This window comes from Aspergillus clavatus, genomic scaffold (assembly GCF_000002715.2).
Source record: "Aspergillus clavatus NRRL 1 1099423829795 genomic scaffold, whole genome shotgun sequence".
NCBI lineage: Eukaryota > Fungi > Ascomycota > Eurotiomycetes > Eurotiales > Aspergillaceae > Aspergillus > Aspergillus clavatus.
Window position 1 is genome coordinate 223,876 of NW_001517104.1, and position 18,851 is coordinate 242,726.

Sequence of the window (18,851 nt, forward strand, 5' to 3'; positions counted from 1 at the left end):
CTTGGTATCCAGAAAGCACATGGCAGAGTACTACTACGGAGTACTCCGTAGTCAGCAATCATCTAGCGAGCGGCAGTTTTAGCACTTGCATACTTCATGATCGACGCAGACCCTTTCCTCTTGAGTAGTGGAGCAAAAGACTTTCATTCCTTCGGCCGAAGCTACATCCAGTGGCGAGTGGAGTCATTGGCCATTGCATTACAATACCACCTGGTCAGGAGTCAGGACTTGACTGGATACTCGCGGGTCATTGAGATTAGTTATTATTATTGAGAAGCAATCAGCCAATATGCCAATGATAGAAACGATCGACCAATGGAGGTTGCGATTCGCGGTGCCATCGGGATGGATATTGGATACTGGATAGGCCACCCTCGCTCAGAGGCTCAGATCCTGAGCGCCGACTCCGTGGATATTTATGGTTCGAGCTGTTACAGATATGACACGTCAAAGCGGAGGTTCTAAACATAACATCTGCAAGACAGTAGTACGCAAATGGCCATACTCATAGACACCCTGTACAACTTAGTCAGTCTGGACTGGAAGACATCTGTGCACAGCGAAGCACTACAGACGGAACATGCTCCCTGGCCATTCGATCGGGTTCAACCAGCCCCGTTGTCCACCAGCTTACCAAGTTTATGTAACGTCGGTAGATCATCTCCTGATCCAGCACGACGGTCGATGTCTGCCCGTCGAGTATTTCCCGTCGTCCTCGAGAGTCGCGAGTGACTTGCGAGTCAACGACTGACGATCAGGGTATCTGAATCGGTAGCTATCACCGGGACCCTCTGTCACGACTACGAGCCGGAGTCGAGACTGAAATACTTCAGTTTCGAAGATCGCATCGGCGACAACTTTGGATCCGTGAGCGAGAACCGATGGCTTGAGCGTCGTGGCTCAACGGAAAGTCACTTTCAGGACCGTCGTCGCGAGACGAGTCAAATTTGGAGTGATAGTCAAAGATCTGACCGGTCAGAAGCCCATTATGACAAAGATACGATGGAGTCCGGGAGTACAGCGTAGGTAATCCATTCTGAATGTAGACAAATATCGACATAAATCTCCTGGCTTGCAAGTACTTAATAGGACATACAGGCTACAGCCGCAAGGAAGACAATGAGGCTGGATTAAGCTCCGAAACGGGCCCAACGGTGACTAGTCATTACTAGATAGGTGCCTTAGGTTTCTGGGGGGCTTCCTGGGTGTGCTTGGAATCAGTTAGGTAAGCGAGCATCGGATGGTACTCGGGAGACAAATAACCTATAGACTTGAACTTACCAAGTTAGGTACCTACCTACCCAAGTACTTCACCAACTTGATTGTCCAGTCTCAAAACCGTTGGCAGTTGGACCGTGGACTTGATTGCTCAATGCTCATAGAAATCAGAATGGCTGCTAAGTAGAGGTACCTAGGTAGGTAGCCTGCTACCTACTGAGTACTTACTGAGGTACTAACCGAGATCCGGAGCGCCCCCATTGGCTGAGAAGTAAGCGCTCATGTGGATTCTGAAACAAGGGGGCGGATGCTTAGGTCACGCTTCATAAATCATGGAATTGTGTCCTGCGCCAGTTTTGATCGGAGGAGCCAGTCTTGGCGTTCAGGACAGGTTGGCCAGGTTCCACCCTGCTTGTTGGCAGAACACCAGTAGTGAGTTAGAGAAGAATCATGAGTTGTCAGACCCCAGCAAAGGGGAAAGGTAGATTCAGGAGAAGATAAAACAGCAAAAAATCAATCACAGATGGGATAGCTAGATACGTCAGGACGAAAGAAGAAGCTCGACGCAATGTCCAGCTACATTATAATGGTCTTAAGCTCTGTGTACCTGGGCTGGTACCTAAGGTAAGGTGATACCCAGGTCCCAGGCTACCAGAATCTAGGGTTGACTCCATATTTGTCAACCAATTGAGGCCTCAGTAATAACCACCCACTTGAGCTTCCAAAGTGGAACGAGACAAGAAGGATGGACTGAAGAATCGGGAATAACGCACTGATTGAAGTGCTTAGCCGCCAAGGCGACCAGATCTCTCTGTAAGGTACAATAGTGTGCAGAATCCTTATGCACAGGAAATGTCAAATGATGGACAAGCTGATGGAGTCAAGATCTGGTACAGAGTACTCCGTCAATATTTCCATGAGTCCTCTACCTAGTTGGAAGCGCCATTCTTCCCGACTTGAACAAACAACGCATGAACGTAGCCTCCTGGGATTCGCTGATGCCCACACCCAATAACTGAGGATCTCGGTATCCATGCATTGTTTGCCTTTCATCAATCAATCCAGGCGGCATATCTCCTCATACCTGTTCTGGTGGCATAGCCGAAGGATGGGTCCAGAAAGATACCTTCACCTTGGGAGGCCCGTCATATGTGGTAGCCTCATCGAGACTTGAGCCCCTAATTTTGATGCTGATGGTCATCCAAACGATGATACTGTCTCTGACCCCACCTGAATGATGTTTGCTGATTGTGAGTTGGAAATATAGATCGGGCTATGTAAGGTGTAAAGTCATCGTAACTTAGATAGTCCCTCAATCCCTCTTGATAGTCGCTAAGTCAGTCAGGCTACGCCACAGATAACTGAGGAGTAGGTCACCTCTTATATGCTAATTTACCGACAGGATGATAGTACATACAATTAATTATATTATGATTGTCCACCAAAGCACTTCACTTATCTGACTACCAATATCGGCCTACTCCTAACTACTACTTTAATAATGATGTATTATGACTATCTACCGACTACTCTACAGAGTACTTCGTAGATAGGCTGGCTTCTCAGTTCTCATATTGCAAACTTCCGAATTCCAGACTAATTGCACCCCACCGCGCAAGCTAGCCCAACAGAGTTGCAGATCCGGCAATGGAATTATTATCACGAGAGGGTTCATTCTTATGATGAATGATGCTATCGACAATCGATAGCAGGTAATCATATTGAAGGAGGGGTTGACATGATTATGGGAAATTTGTGATAGGCAGTAATGTAATAATCAATATCCTATGTCTGTAGGTACCTACCCACTAGGTAGGTATCTATCAGTATACCTAACTACCTACCTACTTATTTAGTATTTACCTACGGAGTAAGTTGAACTCGAAATTGGATCTTTGGATCTGAAGCCTGAATAATACGATCGATGGATTCACCCAAGAGAACTTCACCAGGACCAAGTTCGAGTGTTGGATATCATTGGCAATGGAATCTATGGAACGCAACGGATAAGCCCCACTGGTCACAGCGGTACCAAGTACCAACTATGCACGGTAAATAACCGTCCGAGTACGGAGTACAGCAGAGTCTTTCGTTTGTTTCTATAGTTATCAGGCTTGATGAATGGATCTCTCTCAGTGTTTAGTGGGGGTTAAATTCTCCATTTGGTGGTATGGAGTGAGATACATGGTCCGATACCTGTACGGGACCATGTAATAATCATGGTCCTCATTCTGTTTTGTCCCTGGCGCCAGTCTCCGCTTTTCCCCAAGTACTCTGTAGAAGACTAGAAGCCCTGCCCTTTTATTTTATTTTATTTGATTTAATTTTTTTTTCCATGGTGTGTACTCCGTAGTCAGTAGGTACTAGTTCTAGCCGGTCCTTCATACCTAGTAGTAGTAGACTTCGGCGCTCCCTTTGACTCCAGGCACGGTGATGATGATGATGATGATGATGATGATGATGATGATGCTTGATTGTTGTTTTTATTTACTACTGTATGTACTCCATACGCTCCCTTAAAGTATTTATTTTGGTTCATGATTTTTGATTAATTAATTGAAACTAAATTGATTTCTTGCTCACTGAATTTATTTTCCTCTGATTGATTTCTTTTTTTACTACTCCGTACACAATTATTATACCTATTTATTATTCGCCGTCAATAGGCTACTACTAGCTAACTAGTCCTGTCCAGTCCAAGTGTTAATACTGCAGTCGAATTGACCTCCTCCCCTCCCACCTTGACCTGACCTGACCCGACCTGGCCTGACTTACTGACTGACTGACTGACGGACTGACTTACAACCCAGTCAAAAGGGAAGACCAACCTCATTCTTCAGCCATCTTACTTCCTCTCCCTTTCTTTCTCTTCCTCTCTCTCCCTCTTCTCTCCCCCCTTTCCCACTCTTCCATCATAACTCGCTCTAGATCACCTCCTTCGTTTCTTTTCCTTTCATTTTCGCCGTGCGAGAAGTCAGGTATCATTCAAAGGGACTTGAAACCGGGCTGGCCCACCTTCAACTCTCCATTGCTCTCTTTTGCCATCTGATATCACACTTCTGCTTCGGTATCCCCCTTCTTTGTTCAACGGGCAGTATCGCATCGCCAACGACTCTTCTCTGTCACTGGGAGGCTGGCACTCTCTTTCTCTGTGTTCAGTGACACTGCTGCGTTTCGCATTCGACCCGTGGACATTGACCCAACACCTTCGTTTTCTTTGATCCCGATTTACTTCATTGTATTTTTTGTTGTCTTTCTTCTTGTCATTATTCATCCTCTTCCACCCACGAGCTTTTTTTTTAGGCGAGTTGTCTTGAGTGTGCGTATATCCACCTCCCTTTAACTCTTCGTTTCAGTCGCAGCTGGGACCCCGATTCTTCTCACCAGACAAGAATGGCGGCCGTCCACCTGTGCCATCATCCCTATAGTCTCCGGCGCTTAACTGATGATGCCCGCAGATTACTGCTTCAGAAGAAGAGTCCGACATGTATCCTCAACATGGTGCCCCGATGGCACCTCCTCAAAAGCCTGAAACCTTCATGCTATCGAATGAAGCGCAACAGAGCCTCCCTCATGATGCGCAAGTTGCGCTTCAGCAAGTGGATAACTGTATGCTTACCCCCCTCCTTTCCCTTTCCCTCTCCTTTTCTTTTTCTTTTTCCTTTTCTTTTCTTCCCCCCCCCCGGCGCTCGACCTTGCCTGCTGACACCCAATTTTAGTGAAATATTTTCTTCTTTCAGCGCCTGTGGACTGGCCCCGAGACCAGCTAATCCGACGATTCCTACTTCCCACTGGCGACTATATCTCTTGTGTTCTCTGGTTCGTGAAGATTCCTTGAGCCCTTTGAGCCAAACCGTTGGAGTCCATTTGGCTGATGAGCAGCAGGAACAACCTTTTCCACATCTCGGGCACTGACATCGTTCGATGCCTCGCTTTTCGGTTCCAAGCCTTTGGACGCCCAGTCAAAAACTCCAAGAAGTTTGAGGAGGGTATCTTCTCTGATCTTCGAAATCTGAAAGCCGGCACGGATGCGACTTTGGAGGAACCGAAGAGCCCATTCCTCGATTTTCTCTACAAGAATAACTGTATACGAACGCAAAAGAAGCAGAAGGTCTTCTACTGGTACAGCGTGCCGCACGATCGGCTCTTTCTCGATGCATTGGAACGAGACCTCAAAAGGGAGAAGATGGGGCAGGAGGCGACCACTCTTGCTGTCAGCGAGCCGGCACTGTCGTTCGAATTCGACTCTTCGCAGTCGTTGTATGAGCAGCTGACCAAGGCGCAACAAGCAAACTCTTCATCCTTTCACGCGGGTACGACTTTTGGCCAGTCCAACTCCCCGGTCGTTCGGACTGTTGACGCAATGCCTCCTCCCCAGATGGCTCCCCAGATGGCTCCTCCGACGCTACCTGTTCTTCCCGACGACTCTGGCAATTCGGCGATCTACCACCAAATACCCATGCCCAATCCCGTGACGCAAGCCCTCATTAAGCGCGAGCCGGACTACGGTCAGATCCAGTATGATCGAAATGGCATTCCTGTCCGTATTCACCAGCGCCATGCGTCCATGCCAACCTTTGTCGTCGAATACTCTCCAGCACCGTCTTTCGTCTCTTCGCAATATGAAGACTATAGTAACCGAGGCTTGTCGTTTGAACCTATCACCCCCCCGCAGCACAGCGTTCCTTTGGGCCCTGAGCCCGCGTACATCGCCAATGAAGATACTGGTCTCTTCACTGCAATTCCTGATATTAGCTCTGCAGCTGCGTTCCATCCGATGATGCAGTTACCACCCTCGAATCTCGCAAGCGCTCATTATCCTGTACCGGCGAGAACTTATCATTCGAATGTGTATTCGGTGATCGAGGGCTCTCCCACCTATAAGCAACGTCGACGCCGGTCTTCTATCCCACCCGGCATTGCTACTACCACGCACCCCCAGGCGACTTCTGCGCCTTCCCAGCCGATTGCCTATGCAGCCCACAGACCTAGCGATCTCCGACGCTCGGTCTCCAATTCTGTGACCCCCGCTGTTGACGGGGACGAGACCCCGGATGCGTCACAGCATCCCACAAATGGATATACTACCGCAGCTCTCCCGCAGAAGAATTTGTTGCACGAGATGTCCCGCCACGGCACTCCACTTTCCAATCTGGAAGAACATCCTGATTCTAATCCCTCGATGACAAATTCCCAAGATGAATTAGCCACCATCCCGAACGGGGAAGCATATGAGGCAGTCGCTCAGAATAGTGTCCCGCATAAGTCGGATCGATTTGCTCCTGGTCCTGTGCGCCGTGCTCGAAGCGCTACAATGATGGAGCTCGGACCATATCCTCAGAAATCCCATTCGTGTCCCATCCCATCATGCGGGCGACTCTTCAAGCGGTTGGAGCATCTGAAACGGTAAGTTGCATATTTTAATCTCATGTGCTGGTGTTCATTGGCTCGCTCTGTTTGGGCGATCTGCAGTCTATTTTCCGTGTCTTGAGTTATGTAGCCGCCGACTAACACTTAGCGTCACAGGCATGTGCGCACCCACACACAGGAACGGCCGTATCCTTGCCCTTACTGCAACAAAGCCTTTTCGCGCTCTGACAACCTTGCTCAGTAAGTCTATCCATCGAAAATTCGCATTGTCATAGGCACACCTATTGATTCTGTTCCCCACAGACATCGTCGGATCCACGAGGCTCAACAAGACGGCCAGCACCCACTTCCTTCCCACGAGGAAGACATCGAAAATGATGAGAACGAACTTTCTGAAGATGGTTCCTCACCCATCGAGTCCATGCACAACTCCATGGTCAATGCTATCGGCGTGACATCGATGCCCTCATCATTGGCGATGACCTCTGCCATGCCTTCAATGGTAGCTTCACATATGATCACTCCTCAACTTCTACAGCAGCAAATATAGCATGCTACGTTTCCCGTGGAGCCGTGATAATTTCTGTATGTGTTTTTTGGCTATGACCTCCTAATTCAGCTCCAAGGTGTCTATTGTTCTGCTCTTAAGCTTTTCTCGAAGCTATTTTCTCTTGCACCTCTCCTCATTCCTGACGGGCGGCAATGACTTGCAATAATGCGGAGTGGCGAGGAGGATGGAATCTGAATTTCTCCATCTACTTCCTAATGCAAATCGAAATCTTTTCTTTTATGAGGGGTTTTTTGTTGCTTATCTTTATGGACCTTTGCGGATGTCCTTCACCCAATGTGAGGGGACCATCCAATAGCGGATATGCCTAAGTGTTCGGTTCCTGTTTTATTGTTACTGTTTAGCTTGGTGTGTCCCTTATGCCCATACATTGTGTGTTTGGCTGGTGCAGAAGCGCCATGGCCGCATCTACAGCCAGCACTTGTGGGTTCATTTTGCTTTGTTTCTCCCCTTTGTTCTTGTGCTATGTGCGTCAGTTGGGTCTCTGTATTCTTGTCTATTTTCATTATCCTGGATTTTGGAAAATCGAAACGCAAGGTAATGCGCGATGCAGGCTGGATAACAACCAGCACACAGTTGTTGGGAGACGACGTGGAATTCCATGTCGGGGATATTGGTTCTGGGAGCTTGATGCGACCACCAATTCAAAGATAGAATCCGTCGGAGAGATGGAATTGATGTTTGCAATGGAGATGTGGATAAGATGAGTACATAGATCACAATCAATTAATGATATCCAATGATATCCTTGCATCGATCATCAGGTCGCTGCAGATATTATCATATTACCCCCCGCAGTCCCTGGATCGGTACCTGTCAGGTCGCTTGATCACCTCCGTTGCCTCACCTTAGGTAGATTTGATGAAGGATCGTAACTCGTGAGCCTTACTTGGGGGTTCAGCAGCAAATTGGAATACTCGGATCCATCCCATTACATGATCAATTCGTACCAGTTGCTTTACTGAGCCCAACCAGTGTTGCCCAAGAGCTTCCAAGAGTCACGTGCACCCCCCTGCTGACGTCGTCGGTCCAGCCTCACAAGACACACGACACAAGACACCCTCATGGAAAGCCTCATTGTTTTCTGCGTTCTATAATCGTATAATCGCTCCCCCCCCTTACTGATCTATAGATGCGAGAGCTTATTTGCCTGGTATCTCTCGCCTATTCTCCAGCATGGCCACATCTTAGGATCTCGAAATAGTTTGTTTACTCTTATCTACCCCAGACGCCGTTATCGCTGTGGATTGCCTCTGCTTGCATTTATTGGATTACCTACTATCTATATTGATATTGCTCTGGCTTTGAGCTCTTTCTTTTTGGTATTTTCAAGGATCTATTACCATATTGTTCTTCTCGACGTCACAGTAACCATCATTGGACTGTTCGTCCTGTCAAAATTGGTATACCGTCGATACCACTCGTCCTATACAAGCTCATACCTACGACATCGTGCTTCGAGGCGAATATAGCATATCGCACACCGACGATTTGAGCGATACAGAACTTTGCCTAAAACGCCTCGACGCGTTCATATCACATCGATGCCGGCGATAGATGACCGAGTCGCGGATGAGAACTCCCCTCTCGTGGGACCGGATCGCAGAAACAATGACGATGTTGCGGAATCGATAGCAGTGGCCGAGCATGATGTTCGCCATAGAGGAAGTCACTCAGAGCATTTTGCGGAAACGAAGAGTAGCTGGTATCTATTCTTGTTGACGTTGAGTATTGGCGGGTATGTGTATCTCGTCTCGTATCGTCTATGATTGTCGTTGCTTGAGGAGCCTGTGGAAATTGCTAACGAGATGGAATTAGCCTGCAGGTGGTATGGTCGGTAGAGTTATCGAATGGATCGGTCAGTTCTAGCGCCCCTTGAGCGTTCATAATATCCGCAGTGGTGTGTTACACAGTGACGGAGTCTAACGATCTTGGTGTATGTTCAGCCTTTTCTACTGTCCCTGGGAATGAGCAAGGCCCTGCTTGCATTTGTATGGATCGCCGGGCCTTTAACAGGTACACTCGTACAACCGTACATTGGGATTCGGAGCGACAATTGCCGGATCTCCTGGGGTAAACGGAAGCCGTTTATGGTTGTTGGCGCTGCAGCGACTGTAGTGGCCCTGCTCACTCTCGCTTGGGTGCAAGAGATCGTCAGAAGCTTCTTGAGAATCTTTGGCGTTGACCCTGCCTCTACGGGGACTCGGACGACGATCATAGTCGTGGCAACTGTCTTGATGTACTGTCTGGATTTTGCTATCAATACTGGTAAGGGCTCCCCTGCGAGCGAGCGTACCTTCTTTTGGTTGGTGAATATCCGGTAATTTTGCAATACAGTTCAGGCGGGCATTCGAGCTTTCATAGTCGATAATGCACCTCATCACCAGCAGGAGTCGGCGAACGCCTGGGCTAGTCGCCTCACTGGTGTGGGGAATATCCTTGGATACATTTTTGGCTATCTCGATCTGCCTCGCATCTTGCCATTTTTGGGTAACTCCCAATTCAAAGTGCTCTGTGCGTTGTCGTCGTTGGCACTGGGCATAACCCTGGCCATTAGCTGTTCTTACATCCAGGAACGGGATCCAAGACTCGATGGGCCGGCCTCCTCAGCCAGCCTCGGACTGGTCGGCTTTTTCCGACAGGTTTTCAAGTCCATCAGGCTTCTGCCTCCTCAGATCGCCAAGGTCTGCGAGGTTCAGCTCGCCGCCTGGGTTGGCTGGTTTCCATTTCTCTTCTACGCGACGACGTACATCGGGCAGCTCTACGTTAATCCGATCTTCGAACAGCATCCGAACCTCTCGGACAGCGATATCAACAAGGCCTGGGAAGAAGCGACTAGAATCGGAACATTTGCACTGCTGATATATGCTATTATCTCATTTGTTGCGAACATCGCCTTGCCACTGTTTGTCGTTCCAACTTACAATAAGAACAGGGTCGCAAGCAATGAGCAATCGTGCTCGGAAAGTGCTGAGGAAGAGGAGCCGTGTCTTGAATCGAGAAGGTTGTCGATCTCGAGCATAGAAGTTGGAGGTATCCCTTCTGAGCCTCCTCTGGAAAGTCTGGGGGGCAAGTATGTCGGGAATGAAGAGGCACCAACATGGTTGTCCAGACTCCAGATTCCGGGACTAACACTGCGTCGAACCTGGCTTTTATCTCATGTCCTATTTGCCGTTTGTATGTTCAGCACCTTCTTCATCTCTTCTTACCAAGCTGCATCGATAGTCATCGGTTTCGTCGGCATCTCGTGGGCCCTGACCCTCTGGGCGCCATTCGCCTTGATCTCCGCAGAAGTGTCGCGAATCGATGCGGAACGTCGAATTCGGCGGCATCAAGCAGAGATGGCAGTACCTTCTGGATCTCACTCTCAAGCGGTGAGCAATGCTCAACCGGATGCCTATGGCAACTGCGATGACAACAGTGACTGCGATGACGATCTTGAAAACGGTACCGGTCCGCGACGTGCAAAGGGCCAGGAAGAGGACGACGAGAACCTCGCCCAGGCCGGGATTATCCTCGGATTACACAACGTCGCGGTCTCTGCACCTCAAATACTGTCTAGTCTTGTGTGCAGCGCCATCTTTAAAGCATTTCAGAAGCCTCGGGGAGAGCCCTGGGATGACAGTGTGGGATGGGTGCTGAGATTCGGAGGATGCGCTGCGTTGATTGCAGCCTGGCTGGCCAGTCGCCTTCGAGATCCTGGAATGTAGATATTTAGGACATATAAGGATAATGAAATTTTGGGTATTGATTAGTTTCTACCATTAATAAGCATGTTTATTGAATGAATAGACCTCATAGTGGCTGACCATTTCTTTGATTGATGATCGGACAAGCTTGCGGTGGTCTTGGCTACAAGCGGGACCTCCTCCGACTGATAGACTCCTACCTGTCCCCAAAGTGCCAACCCATGCATTCCGCCTGTTGTTGACCCTCCTTCTTCGTTTCCATCGCATTCCGTCTTGCCACTGGGTATAGTCTCATTCATTTTGTGGTCTCGTTGTCCTTTCTCTGTGTCTATCGGTTTCTTATTATGTGCGCCTTGGTTTGGCGTCCGAGACTCGCAGCTGGAGTTAACCGTTTGGTCAATGGCGAGCCAACTGATGGGTGATGTCCTTCATCAACTGATTCGTATGACCTCCTCTTCTGCTTCGGCAGAGTCGCTTGACTATCTCTCAAAGAAGACTCGAGCTACCGATGGATATCAAGATGTGTGGATGTGAAAGCTAACTGTTGTCATGTTCTGCTAGGGAGAGCCGCGGATTCTGATGACCCCGACGATGGTACGCGCATCAACCTCTCACCCTCGCTTCACTCGCTCTCAGATTTTTGGGACCGGATATTAATGGGCTTTCGTAGATGCCCCCGAGGCCGGAAAGAAGGAGTTCTTTAGCTCCTGGGCTCTCTTCATCATGATCATGTTGTTGATGTTCGCCCTGTTTACGAGTTATATACTCCAGCAGAAGAAGATCCAAGCGGTCCACGAAACGGTCTTGTCGATTTTTGCTGGTATGTGCGCCCTGCTTTTTGCTTCGAGCCCCCCGGTGGGGAATAGTGTTGTTTTTCTCATGCGCATTAGGTATGTTTGTTGGGTTGATTATACGGCTGAGTCCCGAGTCGCCCATCCAGGACAGCGTCACCTTCGACTATCAGTTCTTTTTCAACCTCCTCCTTCCTCCGATCATTCTGGCCTCGGGCTACGAACTACATCAGGCGAACTTTTTCCGGAACATCGGGACAATCCTCACGTTTGCGTTTGCGGGGACGTTCATCTCCGCCATCGTCCTGGGTTTGGTGCTGTACCTGTGGACCCGGATTCCGTTGGATGGTCTGAATATGTCCTTCGTCGACGCGATCTCTGTCGGTGCTACGCTGTCTGCGACAGACCCGGTGACCATTCTCGCTATCTTCAACCTCTATAAAGTTGAGCCCAAGCTGTACACGGTCATCTTCGGCGAGTCGATCTTGAACGATGCCATCGCCATTGTTCTTTTCGAGACCGCGCAGAAGTATGCTGGAAGCGATGCAGGATCACTGACGGTTATCAACCTCTTTGAGGCTATCGGGCTCTTCTTGCTTGTCTTCTTTGGAAGTATGGTCGTGGGCATGATCGTTGGGATCATGACCGCGCTGGGGCTGAAATACACGCATGTTCGCCGCATGCCTAAAATCGAGAGCTGCTTGATTATCTTGATCGCGTACGCCAGTTATTTCTTTTCCAACGGCGTGCATCTATCTGGTGGGTTCTATCGTTTGCTCTTTCCTTCGTGCGACCAAGGTACTGATAGGCTTAGGTATCGTCTCGCTTCTGTTTTGTGGCATCACCATGAAGCATTACGCTTATTATAACATGTCGCGGCGGACGCAGTTGACCACCAAATACCTCTTCCAAGTCATGGCGCAGCTGTCGGAGAACTTTATCTTCATCTACCTTGGTCTGGATCTGTTCGTGGAAACCAATCTGGAATTCAAGCCTCTGTTCATTCTCGTCTCGGTCTTTGGCATTTGTCTCGCCCGTTATCTTGCTGTCTTCCCATTATCTAAAGCGATCAACTGGTTTATCCGGTACCGAGCACGCCGACGCGGCATGGAAGTCGCAGACGAGCTGCCTTTCGCCTATCAGGCCATGCTGTTCTGGGCTGGCCTGCGCGGAGCCGTTGGAGTGGCGCTGGCCGCGGGTCTCACGGGACCGACCGCGCCGGCCTTACGTGCCACAGTTTTGGTTGTCGTCGTGTTGACCGTCATCATCTTTGGCGGCACGACCGCCCGCATGCTGGAAATTTTGGGCATCCGCACCGGTGTTGTCGAGGAGATTGAATCCGACGATGAGTTCGATATAGAAGTTACTCACGGAGGCACTTATTACAAGCGCTCCGATACTGGCTTGGGGTACACGCCCCGTCGCACAGATTCGACTATTCCGTTGGACGGCCTTCAACGAGCTGGTCTCGGTGACAGAGCCGATAGCTATTCTAGCGGCAACAACCGTCGTCCCAGCCCGCCGCCTCAGTCGACACGCGGTCATTCGCGCATGTATTCGCACGCATACAGTTCCAAAGATGCGCGCGACCGGACTTCGACGGCTACGCTACTCGGGGCCACACCTGGCAGCCACAGCGATAGCAGTGCCGCGAGTGAGGATGAATTCGGCCTAAGAGTCAATGGGCGAGGCCGAGAGACAGCGGAGTCAGATCAGATCGATGCTTTCGACTTGGATGTGGATGAAGGTGCCTCTGACGATGACCTTCCCCCATCTGCGCCGACTGCGGCTTCGAGAAAGCGGCGGTCACCATCGCAAGCACAGAACCTGAGAACCGCACAGCCCGCTGCAGGAAGTGAAGCCACCTCGGCCAGAAGAGAAACAGGATTAAGTGCGAGGGAAGCACTTCGCGACCTCTTTTCGGGTGGGCCGTCCGGGGACCATGCCGCCTGGTTCCGTCAACTGGACGAGGATTTCATCAAGCCTCGACTGCTTCTCGACCAGTCGAACCACAAAGGACCTGGTGCGGTCTAAGTCATGCTTTTATGTACACCTAATCTTTTTTCACGTGTTTCTTTCGACCATACCTAATCATTCTTGTTTTCGTTCTGCTTTTCATGGGTCGGTCTCTAGATGTTATCGGAGGAAGATGTGGCTCGATTGCGCCAATCTGTACTGTAGCACGGAACTGGGTTCCCTTTACAGCTTGTGGCTTTGCCCTAGCCTGTATTTCTCTTTGGGGGCTTCGGGGTCTGGAACCCTGTGTTTAGAGTCTGTATAGGCCTCAAGGGCCGGTTTAGGTAGGGATCTCAATTGAAGGGGAAAGTTTGACTCCAGAACCCGCTCCTCGTGGAAAATACCACCCTAGGAGCGAGGCGAGGCATCAAGTGTCTGACCAGCGAACCAGTGAGCCAGTGATCGTCTAAGCCGGGTTGTCTGCTGAGCCATAGCTTAGGCAAAACCGCTGATAAGCACGACAGCGCTGGACCTCGGAAGCCTTCCTGATAACCTCCAGACGAACTGACCCCAACTTAACTAGGTTCTCCCTCCTCACCACTCTAACTCCACGTTATCATGCTACCTGCCAAGCTAGCGAACCCTCCCTTGCACTTATCAACGTTATTGGATGCTCGTTCCGTCCTCGATGCTTTTGCAAGCGATAAGCAACTGATAACCTGCTTCCATTGACGCGCACTCGCCACGGCGACGGTAACACACGTCCGTTTATCAATCCTAGCCAGAATGATGAGATTGGCTCTCTTGAAACTCGTCGTTGATTCGGTGGATTTGTTCGAACCCCGCTCGAGCGAGCATCAACTTGAGGATGGCCATGAGAGCATGACAGAATGACAGCATGACAAGGGGGGCTGTGGCAGTCGAACTCTTATCAGTGCCCAAGTATGGAGATGCACGGAGTTATGGAGCCTGTTATCGATGCTTTGGCCTTGCTGGGTCTATATAGAGATGTGATAAATCGTCTGGTTGTTCCCTGTTGAGCTGGAACCCTTTTCCTTGCTCTATTTTGACCACTTTTCTTTCACCCTACTAAATATTCAGCGATGACGGAGAAGATACACGCAATGGACCTCGAGTCCAAGACTGCACAGGCAGTAGATGCCGATGTAAACGTTGAGCCCGGTGACATGCAGCTGCTCGGTGGGTGACAGCATGGCATCATGGATGGAAGTATGCTGATGAGGTTCGCCCCTGTACAGAAACTCTGGGATACAAACAGGAGCTTCGAAGACATTATTCCACCACCCAGATCTTCGCCGTCGCGTTTAGTATCATGGGCCTGCTCCCGTCGATTGCGTCTACGCTCGCATTTTCGTTACCTGCTGGCCCTGTGGGCATGGTTTGGGTATAGCTTCCTTTGCAGATCTGATGGTGCAAAGGGCATTGACTGACAGCTTGCAGGGTGAGAGCTCCCGGGCTTAAGGCGTCTGGATGGGTTAGATGAGCGGCACTGACGCTGTTGACAGGATGGCTGGTTGCGAGTGGGTTCATCTTCATTGTCGGCCTTGCTATGGTATGTCTCAACTCTACTGGGAGAAGGTCTAAGGATTAACGCTCTTCTGTGTTGACTAGGCTGATTTGGCATCGGCGATGCCCACCGCTGGCGGCCTCTATTTCTGGACACACTACTTTAGCGATGACAAGTGGAAGAATCCTCTGAGTTTCGTGGTCGGATACAGCAATACCCTTGGATTGCTCGGCGGTGTTTGTTCCATTGACTGTTCGTTCCCAGTCCTTTCCAAGGACCCCCTATACTGGCCGTTTACAAGGGCAATACTGACATCTCGGGGTCACAAGATGGATTTGCTACCATGTTACTCTCTCTCATCTCCATTGCCCGCGATGGGGAGTGGACCGCTTCCCGGCCCGTGGTATACGGCACCTACGTCGCCTGCGTTGTTGTGCATGGCCTGATCACCACGTTCTTCGCGCGGATCATGCCCAAGATCCAGTCGATCTGTATCTTCAGCAATATCGGTCCCGTAATTGCGACGGTGATTGCGCTTCCGATCGGTAGAGCCATCAACGGCGGCACGATCAACTCGGGCTCCTATGTCTTTGGACACGTCGATAACCTCACCACCTGGCCGACCGGGTGGGCTTTCATGCTTGCCTGGCTGTCGCCCATCTGGACGATTGGTGCCTTCGACTCCTGTGTGCACATGAGTGAGGAGGCCACGCACGCAACCCGTGCCGTGCCTCTGGGGATCCTCTGGTCGACAGGGCTATGTGGTATCCTTGGCTTCCTCTCTCTTGCGGTCATTGCAGCCGTGATGGATACAAATGTGGAAAGTGTGATGGGCTCAGCGTTTGGCCAGCCCATGGCGCAGGTACGTCCAAATCCCTCAGGAGCCCAGAAGCCAGAAGCCAGGGGGGGGCCATACACAGCGAACTATCAAAACACTAACCTTACACCCCCAGATCTACTACGACGCCCTAGGCAAACCCGGCGCCCTCGGGTTCATGGCCGTCGTCACTATCGTCCAGTTCTTCATGGGACTGAGCCTGGTCCTCGCCGCGTCGCGCCAAGGCTGGGCCTTCTCCCGCGACGGCGCCCTCCCGTTCTCCTCCTTCTTCCGGCACGTCAGCAAACGCATCCGATACCAGCCCGTGCGCATGATCTGGGGCGTCGTTACCGCCTGCATCATCATCGGCCTGCTCTGCCTCATCAACAACGCTGCCTCAAGTGCGCTCTTCTCGCTCGCCGTCGCCGGCAACGATCTCGCCTGGATGATGCCCATCTTTGCGCGGCTCGTCTGGGGCGGCGACCGCTTCATCCCGGGCGAGTTCTACACCGGTCGCTTCAGCAAGCCCATCGCCGTCACGGCGATCGTGTACCTGTTCTTTGCGATTGTTCTGTCCATGTTCCCAACCCTGGGGCCGGATCCGAGTGGTAAGTTGATCAATCTATCGTCGCTCGAACGGAGAACCCGTAGACTAACTAGATGGGGGGGGTGTTTTTTTTATTTTGTTTTGATTTAGCCCAGGACATGAACTATACCGTGGTCATCAACATAGCGCTGTGGGGAGGCGCGTTGCTCTACTATCTCTTGTATGCGCGCAAGTTCTACAAGGGACCGCAGACGACGGCGGGGGCGGGATCGTCGAGTCCGTCCGAGACGAATCTGGGATTGGAAAGGGAGAAGATGTAGAACGGGCCGGATGTGAAAAATTGATACAGGGCAGCTACGTGGGTCATTATGTAAATGAATAGCTATAAACATGATAGACACGAATGTTCGTTATTTGAAAGTCACAGATCTTAGAATTAAATACACATCACTTCATTAGAGATTAAGAGGCAGCAGGACATCCACCCGGCACGTCTCAGTCTTGCTCCTGTTTTTTCTTTCTTCTTTCTGTTTTCCAGTGCAAAAAAAAAAATAATAAATAAAAAATGGCAGCCTTTTGCCCGCTTACTTGGGGACTTCAAGAACGTATCGACCAGCGATCTTGCCTTGTTCTGTTTTGCATGGGTTAGCCGCGGCTCAGATCCCTTTCAAACCAGGATTGATTTGGGGAAGTACGGAAAACATACCCATTAGCTCATAGATCTTTGGCAGATCCTTCAAGGGAGCCTTCTTGAAGGGCGCATTGATGAGACCGCGAGCGAAGAATTCGATCGCCTCGACGCCGTCCTGGCGGTTGCCGACGTAGCTGCCCTTGATGTTGATCATCTTGACGACGGTGGAGAACACGGGAGCCTTGAGGAAGGCGTCGGCGGGCAGGCCGATGGCGACGATGCTACCACGCGAGCGGACGTAGCCGGTTGCTTGCTGGAAGGGCCGTTCGGAGACGGCGAGGAGGAGGACGGCGTGGGCGCCGAGGCCTTCGGGCGTGTTAGCCTTGACGTCTTCGATGACGTCTTTGGATTTGGTGAAGTCGACAAAGGCCTGGAATGTGTGCGTTAGTTATGTGTGTGTGTGTGTGTATGTTGGGGGGAGGGTGGGAAAAGGATGGGGAAATTACCTCTGCACCGAGCTTCTCGCACAGTTCTCTCTTCTCGTCGCCGCCGTCAATGCCGACAACACGCAGCCCCATCGCTTTCGCGTACTGCACCGCCAGCGAGCCCAGGCCACCTCCGGCACCAACGATCGCGACGGTCTCGCCGGGGCGTGCACCTGACTCCTTCAGACCCTTGTAGACCGTGATACCGGCACAGAGGACGGGGGCGATGGCGTCCAGGGGGACGTCCTTGGGGATTTTTGAGGCGTGAGTGGCCTTGCCGATGCAGTACTGCTGGAAGGTGCCGTCGACAGTGTAGCCGGACAGGCTGGCGTTGGGGCAGAGGGGCTCCTCAGCCTGTCGGCAGAACTCACACTCCATGCAGGAACCGTTCAACCACTTGATGCCGGCATGGTCGCCGATCTCAAAGCCGGTCACGAGTTCTCCCTTGGCGACGACAACACCGGCTCCTTCGTGGCCTCCGACGAGGGGCATCTTCACCTCGAGCGGCCAGTCACCCTTCATAGCGTGCAGGTCGGTGTGACAAACACCAGTATAGCGGATCTTGACGAGAATCTGATCGGGACCGGGCTTGGGGACGGGGATCTCCTTGTACACGGGCGGGCCACCTTTCTTTTCGACCACCTGGGCCCATTGCTTCTCGGGAAGGGACATGTTGGGTGTTTTGGGTTTTCGAGCTGTTTTGGGATGTGATAGTTGGGGGGAGGGAGGATTTGTGTTCTCGAATCGACGGAAGGTGTTTCGAGGAAACTTTGTTGGGAGAAAGAATACTACCTTTTAAGTGGAGTGAGAGAGTACCACGAGTCCAGCGACGAGCGAGGTGTCATGCTTCTTATAGATTTCACGGGGTGATTGTCCAGCGGTGGCTCAAGAGAGACGAGCAGTTAAAGCACTGGTTGGTTCGGTGTAGCCTCCGACACACCCACACCGGGTGACGTCGTTGATATTTTTTTTTATTTTTATTTTTTTTATTGTTTTTTTTTTTTGGAACCAGCTGGTGAAATTTGAAGCGATCATAGGTCAGATCAGTGGAATGCGACATCAGAAGAGGCGATAGTGAGGTGAATGAATGAGCCCACTGCGAAACAAGATGGGCGGCTTCTGGCGCCTTAGTCTTATTTGAGGCTCCCGGAGAGTCGATGGAGGGTCCAGGAGAGACGAGGAGACGTCAGAGAAATTCCTGATTTGGCATCTCACTTGAATCTAAGATGAAGTCTTATCCACGTTCAGGTC

General features: G+C 50.8%; 5 protein-coding genes across 5 annotated transcripts, besides 9 other annotated features; 4 read left to right on the forward strand and 1 right to left on the reverse strand.

Annotated features, from left to right (window-relative positions):
• Positions 1–3,016: 3,016 nt before the first annotated feature.
• Positions 3,017–3,085: a microsatellite.
• A 432-nt stretch (positions 3,086–3,517) lies between these two features.
• Positions 3,518–3,551: a microsatellite.
• A 98-nt stretch (positions 3,552–3,649) lies between these two features.
• Positions 3,650–3,686: a microsatellite.
• Positions 3,650–3,687: a microsatellite.
• A 297-nt stretch (positions 3,688–3,984) lies between these two features.
• Positions 3,985–4,017: a microsatellite.
• Positions 3,985–4,018: a microsatellite.
• Positions 4,019–4,703: 685 nt separating this feature from the next.
• Positions 4,704–7,138, forward strand: steA (sexual development transcription factor SteA; the record flags this gene model as incomplete). The annotated part of the gene is made up of 5 exons (XM_001273954.1): positions 4,704–4,827; positions 4,938–5,037; positions 5,104–6,624; positions 6,745–6,828; positions 6,892–7,138. 5 exons carry the CDS (start codon positions 4,704–4,706, stop codon positions 7,136–7,138), a joined length of 2,076 nt encoding a protein of 691 aa, XP_001273955.1.
• Positions 4,837–4,902: a repeat region.
• Positions 5,589–5,615: a microsatellite.
• Positions 7,139–9,123: 1,985 nt separating the features above from the next.
• On the forward strand, positions 9,124–10,866 carry ACLA_009530 (putative sucrose transporter; the record flags this gene model as incomplete). Its single annotated transcript, XM_001273955.1, has 2 exons — positions 9,124–9,424; positions 9,494–10,866. The coding sequence occupies 2 exons, from the start codon at positions 9,124–9,126 to the stop codon at positions 10,864–10,866; spliced, it is 1,674 nt and encodes a 557-aa protein (XP_001273956.1).
• A 378-nt stretch (positions 10,867–11,244) lies between these two features.
• ACLA_009540 (bifunctional K:H/Na:H antiporter NHX1) lies at positions 11,245–13,670 on the forward strand (the record flags this gene model as incomplete). The annotated part of the gene is made up of 5 exons (XM_001273956.1): positions 11,245–11,287; positions 11,407–11,439; positions 11,516–11,665; positions 11,736–12,395; positions 12,451–13,670. 5 exons carry the CDS (start codon positions 11,245–11,247, stop codon positions 13,668–13,670), a joined length of 2,106 nt encoding a protein of 701 aa, XP_001273957.1.
• A 1,046-nt stretch (positions 13,671–14,716) lies between these two features.
• On the forward strand, positions 14,717–16,804 carry ACLA_009550 (putative GABA permease; the record flags this gene model as incomplete). The annotated part of the gene is made up of 6 exons (XM_001273957.1): positions 14,717–14,792; positions 14,852–14,997; positions 15,225–15,372; positions 15,450–15,982; positions 16,074–16,545; positions 16,635–16,804. 6 exons carry the CDS (start codon positions 14,717–14,719, stop codon positions 16,802–16,804), a joined length of 1,545 nt encoding a protein of 514 aa, XP_001273958.1.
• A 264-nt stretch (positions 16,805–17,068) lies between these two features.
• ACLA_009560 (zinc-dependent alcohol dehydrogenase) lies at positions 17,069–18,272 on the reverse strand (the record flags this gene model as incomplete). The annotated part of the gene is made up of 3 exons (XM_001273958.1): positions 17,069–17,115; positions 17,191–17,545; positions 17,622–18,272. The coding sequence occupies 3 exons, from the start codon at positions 18,270–18,272 to the stop codon at positions 17,069–17,071; spliced, it is 1,053 nt and encodes a 350-aa protein (XP_001273959.1).
• A 292-nt stretch (positions 18,273–18,564) lies between these two features.
• Positions 18,565–18,604: a microsatellite.
• The last annotated feature ends 247 nt before the right edge of the window (positions 18,605–18,851 follow it).